Genomic DNA, 18027 nt, shown 5'->3' with positions numbered 1-18027 from the left:
TCATTGTAAATTAATTAATTAATTAATTTTTACCGGTTAGAGGTTGTTAAAAGGCTTTTACATCATTTATATAAAAGATGCCCTTGTAATAAATTAGGAATTTATAAATATATCTTTATTTTTTTTTTTTTTAGAAACGGACAGTGTAATTTCCGAACAACGACTACAGGTTTTCCAGCAATACGTTTATGCTCTACTTGGTGGGATTCGGAGGTAAATATCTCGTTTAGTATCACTTTAAAATATTTTACTCGCTTAAATTTATTATACCATTAAATAATAAATAAATATATATTTAAAATATTTTCATTATTATATCATTATTCATTCCTGCGTAGTTTATAATCCAATATTCGGGCGTTTAACTAGTTATGAAAATGAAATCGAATTAAAAAGACGACCACCCCTACAATTGACAATGAACTTGTCGATGAAAATTAGCTTACTGCGCACGTTCTGACAATTTAATTAATTCGGACTATGATACGTAATTTCGTACAAAACTAATGGTAATGTGAAAATTCGAGTCGTCATTGTTAGTTTATTTAAATTTTAAAAAAATTAAATGTTTTTAAATTGAAATAATAAAACAATTCATTAAATTAAAAATTTCATTAAAAAATTATTAAGATATTTCGTCGCTTCGACATTAAAGTACAAGTCGTGTTCTAATAAAGAAAGCTTTATAACATTTTTTTCTGAATATTTAATAAATTGAAGTGAATTATTAGAAATAAAATGTAAAATTTGTATTAATTTATTTATACTTTCAAAATTTTTATAAAATAATCTATATGCCTTTCTGATCGTTACAAGATGGCGCTGTCATTTTGTATATTTTAAATTTGACTTAATTATTTTCAAATTAACCAAAGAAGAACTTATTTTATTTCTTTTTTGAAAATATTCCTAGCTTTTGCAATTAATAAATGTCATTTTATTTCTAAAAAAATGTGTTATTCTACACCCAATCATTTACAGCTTTCAAAATATAGGCCTATATACTCTTGATTACGTAATAATACTCTGTAAATAGAAATTTCGGAAAGTTAAAATTATATAAAATATTTAAAAAGTAAAAGCTATTTAAATAAATTTAACGTTCTCTATTGGCTTTACAGGAAATTTTGCACGAAACTGGAGTAGAAGAATTGTTAATGGGAATGGCATCACAAATAGCGGAAAGAGAAGACAATGTCCTTTGTTCTGACGTTCGGAGTAAGTTTATTTTTTTCATTTTTTTACTAACAGGGTATCATTGAATTAGGCTATTCTTCTGTTTAAAATTATTGACTGGAGGCAATAACCGGGATGTAATTATTAAGCGTAGTTGAAAAACCATTATAATATCTTATACTTTGCCGATGGATGGCGCGTGTTTTTACATCATTTTGACGTCATTTACTGATTTTTTACTTCAAGCAGTCGTAGTAGTGACGTCACATTGACGTAATACTAGACTACGGAAACACGGTATTTTAATTAGTGTAAAATTAATCCATATTTTATGAGATTTTTAGAATATGTATATATATATATATATATTCGTTTATTCTGTACGAAGATAGGAAAATTTTCATTCTCCAGAAAATTCCAATAAAAATAAATTTAAGCCTGTTATATGATGAAATAGAAAGGAAAAGAAAGGAAGTGTAAAAATAATAGAAAAATTTAATATCTTTAGTAGAAATATATTGTTATTACACAAGAAAATAGATATTATTTCGAAAATATAAGTTAATAAATTAATTTACATTGTTTAAAAATCTTAAAATGACTTATAAATTTCTTTAAAAAATAATCCTAAAGTTCCTGCGTATCAAGAACTGGTGAAATGTAGGTCAAATGCCGTAAAAGGTCAACAGTTTTGACCTGGCGTACGACTCTTCGTGCTTAGATAGAGATCTTCAATCATGATAAATTTACAGACGCATTCATAAAATTTTTATGTAGTAAAGCAATGTTTTGTTTATGTTACAACATAAGGTTCTTGGTCTCTAGCTTCATTCCATAATTAAATTTTTATATTTTTTATATTTAGACAAGTTATTTGGCCCTATGGATTTTATGAGAAGAGATTTGGGAGCTTTGAATATCATGAGAGGACGTGATAATGGAATCCCTGATTATAATACAGTTCGACAAAGTTTTCAATTACCTCGCCTCACAAAATGGGAAGATATTAATCCAGGTTTAGCAAACGAGAAACCAGATGTATGATATTGGCACTCCTATGATACTTTTCTTGTGTTTCCATCTTATTAATTAAATTATTTAATTTATAGTTGTTTGAACAATTGAAAACTCTATACGAAGATATAAATAAAATCGATTTATTCGTCGGAGGGATGTTAGAAACCGAATTAAGTGGTAGACCTGGTATATTGTTTCGAACCATCATCAAGCAACAATTTGAAAGATTGAGAGATGCGGATAGATTTTGGTTCGAAAATCAGCAAAGTGGGTAGGTCGAAATGCACTTTTTATAGTAATTTTTATGTAAATGTATCTTTATTATATAGTAAAATATTATTTTTAGCGTATTTACTCCGGAAGAGGTAGCGGAAATCAGGCGTATTACTATGTACGACGTTATCATTAACGCTACTTCTATACGTATTGGTCAGATACAGAGGAATGTCTTTTCGTGGCACAGAGGTCAGATTATTTATTTATATATCTTATTATTTTTTCTTAATAAAATATACATTTTTCCGTTTTTTCTTAATAAATTGCATTAGTTAGTAGATTATCATTATACGAATTTTCCGCTTTGAATTTCTCCGCATAGCAAACTAAATGATGACTAAATATTGAAAATTGCTATAATTTTTTCTTGTTGAGAAAAATTACAGTAATTTTTAAAAGTAATTATTAGGAAATAATTTGTATTTCTAAAACTTGTTTTTGATAATTTACGTTTAGTTTTAAGATATACTTTACTCTAACTGTACTCTAACTTACTTTAGCCTGCAGCCAAACCTTTGTAATGATATTTATTGTGTTCTACTTCAATATTGCATGACATACTTCATTAGATTTATTTAAAAAATCGAAGGTTTTATCGATCATTATATAAATTGATTATCTTGTTATATGTAGGTGACCCTTGTCCACAGCCGTCCCAATTATCTTCATCTATGATGGAACCGTGCGCCATATTGGACGGATACGATTACTTTCATGGAAATGAAGTGGCATATATTTATTCTTGCATAGCCTTGACTTTCATTCCTATCAGTAAATATACATTTATTCTATTTATGTACATCAGATTTTTAAGATAAATCAAATAAATAAATAAATAAATGTTTACTTTCGAAGTTTGCGCCGGTTTGGGTTACGGTGTTATTAAGTTGCAGAACAAGAGGAGGAGGAAGATACGATTGAAGCAACACATCAAACTGGAGAAACATTTCGAAAAATTGGGTATTAAATTTATAACTTTTCAGCTTTCAAATATATACATTTCAATTTTAAAAAAGTTTAGTATGCATAAATAAATATGAAGGAATTTCAGATGTTAAGGAATGGCTACATCAGAACCACAAGCGCGAAGTGCAAGTGAAAATAGGTCCAGATGAATCACTTTCGACTATTAATCGTAAAGGTGAGATACTACGCAAAGTGGATTTCAAATCAGTTAATGCTCTAGTCGTAGAAGAAACTCAAGATGTTAATAAGAAACCAATGGTTTTGATCAGATCTCCAAGAGATCACGACTTGGTATGATTACGAATTAATGATCCATTCTTAGCATTTTCTATTAATGTTATTGAAATGTATACGTATGTTACAGGTGCTCCAGTTTGTTAATTCACAAGTACGTCAAAAATTCATTACTAAGTTAGAAAGTTTTCTGTTGAGCAAGAAAAAGACTTTAGAAATTATAAAAACCTATAGAGATGTTATGTTAACAAATGCCGAGACCAAGGAAAAGAGACAAAAAAGATTGGAACATTTCTTCAGAGAAGCTTACGCTTTAGTGAGTTGGAGCAATTTTATTACTTGTTGTCATTATGATTCGACTGTCTGCTATTCGGTATTCAGCCATTAAGATTTCTTTCTTTGCATGGTTAATTCTAAAAAAGAAAACCTCATTGCTAACATCTCAGTTTAATTTTTTATTGCATATTTTTATTTTTTACCTGATTAGTTTTCCATTTTTTTTCACGTTCTTTATTTGACATAACCATCTTATACTGACTACTTAGTAAGCCATATTGTTAATATCCAGCTTACACTTGATATTTCTATTAATATTCAAATATTATTATTGAAAATTATATAGTGATTCTTGTATAATTTCCAAATTTTTATTTAATATATTAATTCACTTTCGATATCTTTATTAAGAGGAATCAAATGGGGCTAGAGGGGCTTAAACCCTCCCCATTGGACATAAAAGAATTAAAATTATTTGTTAGAACTTCAAAACGTTGTTTTTAAAACATTTATTACGGCAAGTAAGATTCTATTGGACCGTTCATAATACAATCGTCGTGCATATGTTAAAATTTATTTATTAATTATTCAAATATTTATAATTTTGAGCTAACTCAAAATTATAAATCCAGAAGAACCGAAAGGGTGGTATCTGGATCCACTGTGTCTTCATTCGGATATAAAAATATCACTGCAGTGATACAAAAATGTAGTAATATCCAGATCACTTCTAACTTGTTCTCTAATTCTAGTTAAATATCTTCATTAATACTCGAATTTGTACTTGAATATACAGGGAGTGCCCATAAGTCTCGACCCACAGGAGTTATGTTGATCTTTGTTTATTCTTTTATAGGTAAAGTATGGCGCCAAGTAAGGAGAAATAAATTTAAGTTATTTTGATGTTGGAAACCCGCAATCAACGTATGGTTTCTGATTAGTTTAACAGATTGCATCCAGAATTCCCACCAATCTAAAGTAGATGCAACCTGTTAAACTCTTCGATGACTTCACGCTGACTGCGGGTTACCACCATCAAAATAACTTAAATTCATTCCTCCTTACTCGGCGCCATACTTTACCTATAAAACAATAAACAAAGATCAACATAAATCTTTATAGTTCCAGACTTATGGGATACTATGTATATTTATTCGGATAGTAATTCCAGATAAATCCCATAGTTTCAGAATCAAACCTATGTTCTTAATGCTTAAATTTACGAATCTACATTTTATATACAACATATCTTACATCGAGATGTAAGATATGTTGTATATAAAAACATCCTCGATGTAATTTCATTAAACTTGTCTATTTTTTTTTCGATATTCCGAACAGCGTAAAGATTTTAGATGATCTACTTGTTTATTTTATCATATTTTTCTAGACTTTTGGTCTGAAACCAGGAGAGAAACGAAAGTTGGAAGACGTGGGTAACGACGTTATTATGGTAATGAGGACATCTTTATCTAAAAAAGAATTCGCTGAAGCTTTAGGCATGAAAGCGGATTCGTTATTCGTTAAGCAAATGTTCAATTGCGTGGATAAAGATAAAGATGGAAGAATAAGTTTTCAAGAATTTCTGGATACCGTCGTTTTATTTTCTAGAGGTGAATCGAATTTTTAAATTAAAATAATTCTCTATAATTAATAAAATGTATGTATTTTAAAATATATAAACTATAAAAATTTGCCATTTATATTTTTGGTTTACTTATTGAAACTGTAAAATTAATGATTATATAATACAAAAGGATTTACTTCAGTTTTCGAAGCAATAATAAAGTTTCAAATTTTTTAATATTGACAATTTTTTTAAAAATCTTGTTATATTCATTAATCTTCAGTTATGAATAAGGTTTATATGTTTGTAGAATAATAGTAAAACATAATTTACAACACCATTATCGATGCCAAAATAGGAAAACAGAGTCGTTGCCCCAAGTCGTAACTTTGATTTGTGTCTGAAAATATTTCAAGAAAACATCACCGTTCTTCACTCCTCAATTATTGTCCATATTCCCGAAACATCAACTCGCAAATAGTCAAAAATCTATCTTGAATGCTGTTTACTACAAACTTCATTGCTTCGGGAGTAAATCTAATAATGGAGTTCTATGTCAATGCACTTTCTATCACACATCGTTAGTGTGATAAGTGAAAAATTCCTCGAATTAAAGCTTTTTTTTTTTTTTTTTTAAAGTTAATAATAGAGAAAAATCTTTCTTCGAGGAATCTTTTAATTTAACGCTTAAGTGATTTTAATTTCGTAGGTAAAACAGAAGATAAATTAAGAATAGTTTTCGATATGTGCGATGATGATGGAAATGGCGTGATAGATAAACAGGAATTGACAAAAATGTTGCGTTCGCTCGTCGATATCGCTAAAACGAATTCCTTGACCGAGAACCAAGTTATGGAATTAATTCAGGGGATGTTTGCAGCTGCTGGTCTAGAAGATAAAGAAGAATTAAATTACGACGATTTTAAAGTTATGATGAAAGAATATAAAGGAGATTTTATAGCTATTGGTTTAGATTGTAAAGGTGAGTCATTTCTTCATATTCATTATATTAAAAATTTATATATACATAAATTTCGTTTCGTGTCGGTGTAATTCTAGATATACATGCAATTCTTATTGAAGTATCAAGAATCAATTCTAAGAAAATTTTTCTGACAAACCAAATACGAATAGATTCTTAAACTTTCATTATTATATTGTAATAGATATAATGAATATGACATGAATATAATTATAATAAGCACTTTAATATATTAAAATTATGCATTATTTTATAGGAGCAAAGCAAAATTTTCTAGATACATCGACTAATGTAGCTAGGTGAGTTGTTATCTTCATCTTACCTAACACATAAGAAAGGATAAGCGACATAATAATCATCATAAAAATTATTTTCAGAATGACAAGTTTTCAAATAAGTCAACCGGCAGAAAGTCAAAAGGGATTAATTCGAAAAAAATGGAATTATTTATCGACATTTTTAGAAGAATATCGTCAACATATTTTTTATTTATTCGTCTTTTACGTTATTACACTTGTACTATTTTTAGAAAGATTTATATGTAAGTTCATTATCTTGTTTGCCATATTTTAAATTAATAATAATAAATACTTTTAAAAAAACACACGCAACTTGTTTCGTGTAAAGACTATACCATAATTGACTTATTTCAATGTAATTTATTTATTTATTTTTTTAAAGTTTTTGTTCCAGTTTATTTACTATTGTTTGGATGTTATTAGGAAAATCCTAGACAAAACACATTGTGTAAGATAGACATCTCCCTGACATACATATCGTAAAATACACGTAAAAACGTATTAAACTTTAAATCGTTGACTTGTTTCAAAGTTAATAAATATCACGAATTTACATAAATTTATTTTAAATATGTTTATAAAATGGTATAATTTAAAACTTTTCGTATAAAAAAAAATACCGAAATAAGCAATTCATACCTAAGGGGATGTTCGTAAATTTGTAAAATACCATCGAAAATTTGGTCAATGGACAAATGGTCCTAGGGGTGTGTCACCCTCCACCCTTTCCCCGACCTAGTAGCCCTGATAAATGACGTCATTATCAGGGCACCATGTAGTGCCAAGGTTGCATGGGTGGGGTCCGTAAACATTCACGCGCTTCAATGAGAAAATTAGGTACAAGGGCTTTTCCGAAACTACTTTCTATTTATGATTCTAAATGTTAAAAAATTCAATAAAAAATAAATAAATTCTAACAAGTTTTAATTAATTAAGATTTTTTGTTCTTTTTTTTACAGTTTATTCATACTTTACGGAACATATGGATCTACGACACGTTATGGGATTAGGTATCGCTTTCACTAGAGGTTCGGCAGCTTCCTTATCTTTCTGCTATTCTTTGTTGCTCTTAACTATGTGCAGGAATCTAATTACTAAGTTACGAGAACTTCCTGTTCATCAGTATATACCGTTAGATTCCCATGTGCAGTTTCATAAGATTGTTGCACTAACGGCTCTAGTATTCACACGTAAGTAACTTGTTAGCATTAACATTCGTCATATTATTAATAAAATAAATCCCGGAAGCAAAACATATTTCTATATTTTTCTCCTAAAATTTTCTACTGCCATAAGTCATTAAATATTTAAAAAAAAAAAAAAATCTAATTTTACTTGCCTTAGAAGCTGTATTTTCAATAATTTATAAAGAAATCCTGTGTTTATTTACTCACAATACATTTTGAGATATAATTTTAATTTCTCTCCCTTAATTAAACAAGTATACAAGAAACATGTGAGGGAAAAAAGCGTAAAACTTTAACATTTTATCAACATTTATATTTTAAATTGTTCAGAATACAATATTTATGTTCGTACGTTGCCTATGACTAATTTAATTTGCTCGTGTCAATTGAAAAACGGATAAATGATTTTAAGGTCAGGAACTCGTTATCAAGCGAAGATATCTAAAGTTTTTTTTAAACAATATAAATCAGAAACAGCTGATGACCGGATGACCGAGAAGGTTAAGGCGTCTGCTACTGCTATGAAGGACTCAGGATCGAATCCGGACGAACAACCCCAAGAATTCTTCTTGGGTGATCTGAATCGGTTATGTGGAGTCCCCGTCTCTCATTATCCGGTCGCCCCAATATAGATCTAGCTGAACCCGCGATAAGTATGGGGGAAAAGGCCTTCTTAGTACCCACAGGACGGAAACGAAAAAGAAATGTAGGATTGATGGGATAAGGCAGCTCAACATAGTGGTGATCTGTCAAGGGGTCTTCTTCCCGGGCGACTAATCTCTATATCGGTTTAGAAACGAAGAAAATTCAGAAAACTCTACGTGGCTAACCCGTTGGTCAGGTGCAAACCCATAACCAACTACCAGTGTTCAGTGGTTTTATCTACTTGACCACTAATGAGGGAAGGAAACCGATATTTTTTATGCTTGTTTTTGTTTGATATATCAGTCGTGTTGAATCTTCTAGGTAGAATGGATGGTCATTGCAAAATGGAAAGATAAAATATTTAATAAACTATCAAAAATACTTACATTTTTTCAAATCTATTTTTTGTTTTTAACTGAAAAAGGGAAATTTTTAAGATAACCTTTCATAACTTTAAATTAATATAGAAAAATGTGAATTTAAAGTACAAAAAAGAAGAAACTATTGCATTTAATTTTGATGTCATTCGAAGCAGTATTTGTATAATATTGTCAAAAAGTTTTGTTTACTGATCAAATTTATAATACAAAAACTACATTCAATAAAAATAAAAAAAAGAAATGGAATTTCCATTTCTAAGTTTAGAAAACATTTGAAGGAGTTTTGTTTTTTGTAATCGATCACCACCCAGAAAATAAAGGATTAAAAAATGAATCATATTTCCAGTTGGAATTTTGCCTCACCTGTTATAACAAGTATTCACGATTAGGGATATCCCTCATCAATGTCAAAAACTTTCGTTTTCTCATTCGCAAATACATTCTGTGATTTATTTTTAGATCGGTAATTTCCCTAAAGGGAATTTTCTTGGTAAGTTCTATCTCGAAAGAATTGCCATAGAATAAACAATTAGTCATTAAAGGTTAATTTATGTTTAAACTTTATTCACTTTGTTATTTAATTGGTAGTAAGATTAATTAATTTTTTTCATTTTTTATCAGTTATTCACGTTATTGGCCATTGTATAAATTTCTATCATGTATCCACTCAACCGCTGGATCATTTAAAATGCCTCACCAAAGAAATGCAATTTGAGTAAATATTCATTATATATTCTTCAAAGTAAATGTTATTTTCATGTTCTAAAAGTTCGTTTTTTTAATTATTTCAGATCAGATTTTAAGCCAACGATAACATTTTGGCTATTTCAAACAATTACGGGTAAGTTCTTTCATGATGTCGACCATTTTCAACTCGCAGACATTACTAATTCAGCGTTTTTCTTGAAGGTATCACGGGGATTATATTATTTGCTATTGTTTGTATCATTTTTATCTTCGCTCACCCACGTATAAGACAGAAAGCTTATAGTTACTTTTGGACAACTCATAGTTTATATATTCTGCTATTTATATTATCTTTAATCCATGGGTTAGCAAAATTAACTGGGGTAAGTTCGGTTAAAATTTAAATTATAATTATTGTATTAATTATTTTTAATCTTTTTTTCTGATTATTTTATAGTCTCCGAGATTTTGGATGTTCTTCATTGGACCCGGTGTTATTTTCACGCTAGATAAGATAATAAGCCTTCAGACAAAATTTGTCGAGTTGGATATTTTGGATACCGAATTATTGCCTTCCGGTATAACTATAAATTTAATGAAATGCCATAATTTAACGTTTACAAAATATATAATTTATTACTCTTCGTTTTATTTACAGATGTGACCAAGGTTAAGTTTGCTCGTCCTCCGAATTTCAAGTATTTATCGGGACAGTGGGTTCGACTCAGCTGCACAGCTTTTCGTCCGAGTGAATATCATTCACTGACATTAACATCGGCTCCTCACGAAAATTATTTATCTGTACACGTCAAGGCTCAAGGACCCTGGACGTGGAAACTCAGAAATTATTTCGATCCAAATAATATGAACAATGCAATTCTTCCCAAGGTCAGTAATCATGCAATATCCTCTTCACTTGCTTAACTCCTTCTCTATCGATCTGTACGTAAATGCTCTTATGAATCAACGACCGATTCATAGGAACTTTTTTTTAAATAAAAATGTAATAAACTTATGTTCAAACTAAGGGATTCTTGCATCAATTTATTACTTTGTTAACAATGACTTTAGGCACCGTTTATCGATGATCAAATACTCTAAAATTCGAACAGTTGCTCAAACTGTAGAAATTTAGGCACTGCAGTGGCGAAATTGCATAAAAGGTTAAAATCGGTAATTACTTCTACGGCACAATTCAATTTATCACAACAGTAATACAGTTTCAGCAATTTCAGAAGGCGCGTGTCTGCTTGTATAGATTGCACAAGTAAATTAATTATTCTAGCTACAATAATGCTCTATATTTTCAGATAAGGTTGGAAGGTCCTTACGGTGGAGGTAATCAGGACTGGTATAAATTCGAAATTGCAGTAATGGTGGGGGGAGGTATCGGTGTGACTCCATATGCTTCAATACTCAACGACTTGGTTTTCGGCACCTCTACTAATAGGTATTCGGGAGTGGCGTGTAAAAAGGTAAGTAACGCCATCTAGCAGTCGAAAGGATAAATGTGGCAATTATCATGACATAAATTACATTTCAGGTATATTTTCTGTGGATATGTCCATCTCATAGACATTTCGAATGGTTCATTGACGTGCTGAGAGACGTAGAAAGGAAAGATGTGACGAACGTTCTAGAAGTTCACATATTTATTACTCAATTTTTCCATAAATTTGACTTGAGGACGACGATGTTGGTCGGTTTCAAAGCGTTCTTTCAAACACGAAAAAGTCACCAACGTTAATTATACTCATTTTAATTTTTATATGTTTATTTACAGTATATATGCGAAAATCACTTCCAAAGAATATCGAATCGAAGCATGTTTACTGGATTAAAAGCAATAAATCATTTTGGTCGTCCAGATATGACATCATTTCTCAAATTTGTCCAGCATCAACATTCTTACGTAAGTTTTTATGATGATTTAAAGAAGATCTTATGATAAATCTTGTTTTTTTCAAGAGAAAACTGGTTCTGCGAGCCAGTTTAACACTTTTTTTTAATTATTTTTCTATAGGTAAGCAAGGTCGGAGTGTTCAGTTGCGGTCCTTCCGCTCTAACTAAGAGTATTAGCACGTCTTGCGAAACAGTCAACAAGACGAGGAAATTGCCATATTTCCTCCACCATTTTGAGAATTTCTAAAAAATTTTCCATTTCTGTGATATATGGTGCCATCGAATTTGATTAAAATGATTTTTTGTAATTTATTATATATATATATATATATGTATACAAACCTAATTTAACATCTAGAAAATTTTTATCCAAAATCGAAATTTTTAAGTCTAAAAACACATTTTAAAATTATTTAAAATTTCTTTTTTAAACAAAATAAATATAATATAAACGATGCCAGTGAACATGCCATTTTTTATGCAAGAATGTTTAGAAAAAATCAATGCCAAAGCGGTGTTAAACGTAAAAAATAAAGAAAAAAATGTAAAGTTGGGGTATTCTTTGGCCAAAATGTAAAAAAAGGCTACTACTTAATTTTATTAATAAATCTCATATTTTATGTTCCTATAAAAATCTTATACCAAATTTTAACAGGTCTTTCTTCGTTTCTTTCTTTTATTCCAAACAAAATCTTAGCTTATAATAACAAGCTTATTTAAATCGATTATTCAATTTGAAGTAGCTGTTTTAAGCTATTTCTGCAATGTAATTATATATTTTATCGACTTCGAGCATGTGCACTCGAAGCAGTATTCATTATTCCTCCCAAACAACGGTAATCGTGCAATGTATTTTTTTTAAAAAACAATAAAATTTTGTATGTAATCTGGATGTATAAAATGTCTGTTTTTTGTACAATAAATTGTTATTTTTATTTTAAAAGTGGTGTGGTTAATGATTTTCGAATAAGCAATGAAAATTAACTATTTCAAAAGTTAAGTTGCGCGTTATACACGATAAGAATGGCTCTTCTGTGAATATCTATTCTATAGAAAAGTAAACCTTATGTAGTGAAGAACAAGAAAGAAATACGAAGAAAAAAATTTTTTATTTATTTATCTTTGATCAAAAATTTCGTACCTGACGTAAGACTGAAGGATATCGAGTATAATCAGGGCCAAATTTGCACATAAGCTAAACAAGCAGTCGCTTAGTGCCTCTAATTTGAGTCTCTAGCTTAGGACCTCACATTTATAAACATTGTTTGATGGAGAGGAAGGTTATAGTTTAGGGCCAAAACAAGTCTAACTTATAAGTCCAACCCTGGGTATATTCTTTCAATAAATCTACATACCTTATTAATTTCTATTGATATTGAGGTAGTAATTGCTATACAAATTTCAAACGTTCTTCAAATATTGAAAAGTGTTTTACTAAATATCATTTATTTGTACAGTATCATTAATTAAAATTACCTCAATTCACTATGATTTGTTTTATATCGAAATAAGTTATTGAATTTCTAGCTTATGCCACTTTGTCTTAGAATTATTAATATTAAAAATTTATTTTTTGTATACCATAAAAATAAGTTCACCTCCAAAAAATATTTTTTATATCTTTCTATTATATCTACAATAATAAAATAATTAAAATAAACAGCAATAAAGCAATGTTTTATTGCTGTACACTATATCAAAAAGTAACGTTGCAAACCGCGTGAGAAATCCTGTATTGTACATTAAATTAAAATCATTCTAGTTAAATAAAATGTTTAATAAATTTAAATTTAAAAAAATTAAACAAAGGCTAATTTTATATTTTACATTAATATAAAAACACTATAATATTACGCGTTAAAATATGTTAAAATTAACTTATAGAAATACGATATTCAATAATTTCGGACGCATTTAGAAATAAATATAAAATTTTATAATATAATAGGATATTTTAAAATTGATTTCGTTAATTCGAGTAACGTACAACACTCATATATGACGTATAACATACGCATACATTCCAACAAATGGACAAAACTCAAGAATAATTGGACTAAATCGAACCAGAAACATAACACAATTCTTATTTCAAGCATAATTATGATGAAATTTTGATATTAAATCGAGAAAAGCAACATAATTAGACATCTGCAATTTATAAAAAGAAATTATATATAAGTATGACTACAATGAAAAAGTATGGGATACATTCCATTGCTTTAGGCCACTTCTTGTCGAGGACCTGAAATTTTTGTAAAATTACAGTATTTATATAATTTTTTTCTTTTTTTAAAAAAAATAAAATTTAAGAGTAAAAATATCTAACTTAGATATGTATCGATAATTCGCCTTAAACTTTAAATACTTGAAAATCTTGAAAATATTTTACTCCTTAGAAAAATAGGAAACGAGTCATTATCAACTGAAGCATCTCGATATTTTCAGACAATTCAAAGAATTCGGAATCGACTTTATCTCTAAAAATCGCCTATCAGCTGTAGAATCTTCAACAATTTGTATGTAAATAACGACTTAAAGAGAATCGTGAAAACGTGAATTTATTTATTTTTTAATCATTGGAAAGAATGTTATATAATTCCCGTATTTATAGAGTTCCCGTGTAATTTAACTAGTCGGATGATAAACTAGATCTTTGTTAGTTTGCTACTGATTAATCTCTTTCATGTAACTTATTTACTGAACTGAGAATCGTTACCTTCTATCAGAAATAACCATCTTGTATACGGGAATAAAGTAATTATACAGCTCTAAATGGTTAATTTTCTATATAAGAACCTATAAAAATTTTACAAAGAACTTTTTTTTTAATCTTGTCTGTTAGCAGAAACTGAATGTGAAAGAAGAAAATTTGGCATGACCATGCACAAACTTTTTCATACGAAAATTGTTGCATAAGAATAATAAATTTTCATTTAGTAATTTTCTGACTTTTATAAACAGATATAATCGGGTAAAAACAGAATTTTTTTGGCAAATTAGTTTCCAGTTATGGTGAAATTCTTTCATAGAAACTAATTTTTGTCAGAGGTATGTCGTGGGATTGGTTTAGGTGTGTCACAAAATGCTATGTTACTAAGTTTATCTCATACAAATAAAAGATAAAAAATAATTATATATATTTTTGTCAATAAAACAAAAATATTTTTCTCTTCATTAACAGAAATTAATTAATATATTTCATTTATATTAATAAAAAAAAACTTTTTAGAGAAGGTATCGTGCCTGAACCTCTCCTCTCGCAGAGCATTAAGAGGTTCCGTAATAAAAGATTTGTAAAAACGCCGTTTTTAATTAGAAGTATGGTGTTTATTTTATAGCTTATTTTAATAAATATAATTCTATAAATTTTCAATTTTGTTGTTAATTAAACTAAACATTGTATATTAAAAAAAGTCTGGCGCAAATCTTGTTTCAATTGTTCACTTGTTGATCCGTTTTTCTATTATATTTCTTTGCTCGAACAATTTAATGGATGAAAGTCGTGTATTAAGTTGTTAAGCTTAAGCTACATATTTTACACAGTAGAAGTCTGTAATCTATGACATACCAGATTTTCTTAATATAAATTTTTAGATTATTTTAGATCATTGGCTTTTCCGCTTTTCGCACCTTGAATTTTTAAAAATTACTCTTAAACTCTCATGAAAAAAAAAAAAAAAATAGTTTTTGTATAAGGAGATAGGCCGTACCATGTTCTCCAGTGTATTTTAGCCTAAGTTTAGATACAACTAAGCAATTGAGAAAGAAAAATTCATCTTTGTCTGTTCTAGATTAGGATATTTAACAGAAAAAAAAAAATACGTAATTGTATATTTCAATTTGATATTAAGATCTTATTTTAAATAAAAGACTGTTCTTGATATCAAAAAAGACAAAAAAGTTTTTAAAAATTCAATCAAAATAAGAAAAAAAACATTTATTTCTAAGAAATGGCGTCTTGCATCCTCGGGGTTCACGCATCCCAGGTGAAGAACTTTTGTTTTAAATGATCTCAGAACACTCGAGACACGTTAAAGTATAAAATTTCGGCATCAGTTTATTCACAAAAATCACAATTCATTAATTAAAATGTTGAAACTAATCTTTAACATAAATGAATTCAATTAAAACTTCAATTATATGAAGCTATTATGTTAATGATAAAATATACAATTATATTCAGTATTTTACATCGAGACAATATTAAATTAACAAAATTTAATTTTCAATATTTTAAAACTTTCAAAAGCAACAACAACCTTAATAATAATAGCTCGAGACAGTTCGTGTAATTTTTAAAGGAAAAAAAAAAGTTTTTGTCGGAGTGTAAACGCGAATCAGTTTATAATGGAGTTGACGAACCGTTAATGGCTTATTCCACGTAACAGAATCATATAACAACACTCAAATACTGATTCCAAACTTGGTATATGGGTCCGGTTTTGTCCAGTCGACCGTTTTCGTACGAGCTTATCCCGTTTTGCATGGGTGTAGTGACCACTAGGTACCATTTATACGTAGCTCCGAGGCCGAAGATTGTCACAATTTGATTTATACGCGTTTAATGATAAGCTTTTCTTTTAAAAATTTAATTTCGTTCCTAATAACTTCATTAAATTAAAGAGTGCAAGTTTTTCTCTATTCGTGTGGGAGGAATTGTGAATTTTAAGATAAAGTCTCAGGAGCGACGTATAGAAATTGTCACTTTCGCTAGAAATCAAGGTCATTAAGAAAACTTTCCCATGTAATATGATTATAAAGGAACGAAGTAATTAAATCCAGATATGATTACAAAGAAAAAAAATTCAAATTTTCGACTGGCAGACTTTCTTTTTGGTCACCGTTTCGCATTGTCAAGCAGTAAAGGTTGACAGAAAAACTGGAAAGCGGATTGGAAATCCCCCATTCTCGATGCAATACTCGTTTTCTTTTTTCTAGTTAATTCTGTTATATTACTTGTTTTCCTGCACAATATAATCCGGTTCATTAAAATTGTCATTTCTATAATTATTTTATGATCTAAATAGATAAATGTATATAAATTTAAAAAACAAGTTTTCTGACAGTTATTACGGTAATTTTTTTAATTTTCACATCATCTTATTCATAATGAAATTTAAAATTCCTTCATACAATTATTATATAAACTTAGAAACAGTTTAGCCGAACAACAGCCATTGACCAGAACGTAAAAAATGATCGTTGTTTGAATGTGGCCGTTATTTGAAGGTTACAAGCATTTGGAGAAATGATATGACCGCCGTTTAGAGGTGGCCGTCATTGGAGGTTCGATTTCATTACATTTTCAGTTCTTATATAAATTAGAGAACCACTTGAAGAAATACTACATTTTACACGTAATTGTTCAGTTAAATAAAGTTAAACTTCAGAATTATATAGATGAAATAGTCCAAAAATACGCCTTATCGACTCCATTAATACTTTATAATTCAAAAATGCTTCAAATTAGTACTTCATAAAGATCTGATATTAACGTAGGCCTATAAACTTAATTTATTCAGCTTATTTACAGAATACAGGAAAAAATCGCATAGAATTTTCCTCTATTGCTCTAAAATATGTACCGAAAACAATGGATATTGTTGAGAATCACGAAAAAATTCATAACAAAGTTACGAAACACTGAAACAATTTTCTATTTGTAGATTCAGGAAGTTGTGAATTGTGTAAGTATTAACAGAAAATAAATTGATTATAAGTTCTTATCAGTTTGTTTACAAAATAAGGAAGATAAACAATATAATGTGGACATTATTTACTTCGCTATAAATATTTGACAAGCTTGGAAATTCTTCGTAGATTTAAGGATGAGGAGGAGTTAAGTAACATTTATTACTCAAATTCCCTATTAAAATTAGTTATAATGTGAATCAAATGGAATTTTAAGGGAAATAATAGATAAACCAATTAAAAATTTATGTAATTCTAATACAAACTAAGCAGAAGTTTCGAATTATGAAAGTTTATTTACGTAAAAGGGGGAATATTTTAAGAAATTATAGGAATTGATGCGTAATACCAGGACATCAGTGGTACCGAAATTTTTTCAGACAATTATATTATATACGGTGTATACCGTATAAATAATATTCATAATGTTAATTTTCACTACCGTTGATTTTATAAGGTCAATGATCAAATTTGCATCCAACACACAAAGGAGTAAAAGGGTAGATAACGTCTCGAGACCTTGAAAAGTTCGGTAACACTCAAATGCGGTACTTTTCGTGCAGGTTATTTATTTATAGCTCGGGGGCTGATGACAACAGACTTGTCTAACATCTACCCCATATCAGTTTTGTCGAAATTACGTACCGTATATCAGCCGGAACTGTGATTTACTTTTATAATGATCAAATTTCTATTGTTGTAAATTTTACTGAGAAATGAAATCGTATCCGGTCGGGTC

The 18027-nt window shown here is 29.0% G+C and overlaps 1 protein-coding gene across 2 annotated transcripts in view; it reads left to right on the top strand.

Annotated features, from left to right (window-relative positions):
* The window catches only part of LOC136984174 (dual oxidase-like), a 41277-nt gene extending 28740 nt beyond the window's left edge, over positions 1-12537 (top strand). The window contains exons 8-30 of one of the 2 annotated variants that reach the window (XM_067281109.1): positions 135-213; positions 1122-1218; positions 2042-2214; positions 2286-2464; positions 2540-2658; positions 3103-3240; positions 3325-3429; positions 3521-3726; positions 3800-3985; positions 5336-5558; positions 6222-6494; positions 6751-6793; positions 6872-7035; positions 7753-7983; positions 9627-9720; positions 9797-9846; positions 9915-10075; positions 10150-10270; positions 10351-10580; positions 11003-11167; positions 11236-11391; positions 11476-11604; positions 11716-12537. In XM_067281109.1, coding sequence (XP_067137210.1) covers positions 135-213; positions 1122-1218; positions 2042-2214; positions 2286-2464; positions 2540-2658; positions 3103-3240; positions 3325-3429; positions 3521-3726; positions 3800-3985; positions 5336-5558; positions 6222-6494; positions 6751-6793; positions 6872-7035; positions 7753-7983; positions 9627-9720; positions 9797-9846; positions 9915-10075; positions 10150-10270; positions 10351-10580; positions 11003-11167; positions 11236-11391; positions 11476-11604; positions 11716-11841 — 3448 coding nt within the window. In that variant the 3' untranslated portion in view covers positions 11842-12537. Of the gene's footprint in view, positions 1-134; positions 214-1121; positions 1219-2041; positions 2215-2285; positions 2465-2539; positions 2659-3102; positions 3241-3324; positions 3430-3511; positions 3727-3799; positions 3986-5335; positions 5559-6221; positions 6495-6750; positions 6794-6871; positions 7036-7752; positions 7984-9626; positions 9721-9796; positions 9847-9914; positions 10076-10149; positions 10271-10350; positions 10581-11002; positions 11168-11235; positions 11392-11475; positions 11605-11715 lie in introns of both variants that reach the window. The other variant, XM_067281108.1, reaches the window with a different exon arrangement.
* The last annotated feature ends 5490 nt before the right edge of the window (positions 12538-18027 follow it).

This window comes from Centruroides vittatus, unplaced genomic scaffold (genome assembly GCF_030686945.1).
Source record: "Centruroides vittatus isolate TY-2023 unplaced genomic scaffold, ASM3068694v2 contig_905, whole genome shotgun sequence".
NCBI lineage: Eukaryota > Metazoa > Arthropoda > Arachnida > Scorpiones > Buthidae > Centruroides > Centruroides vittatus.
Note: the sequence above shows the minus strand (reverse complement) of the source record. Positions and strands in the feature narration are given on the sequence as shown.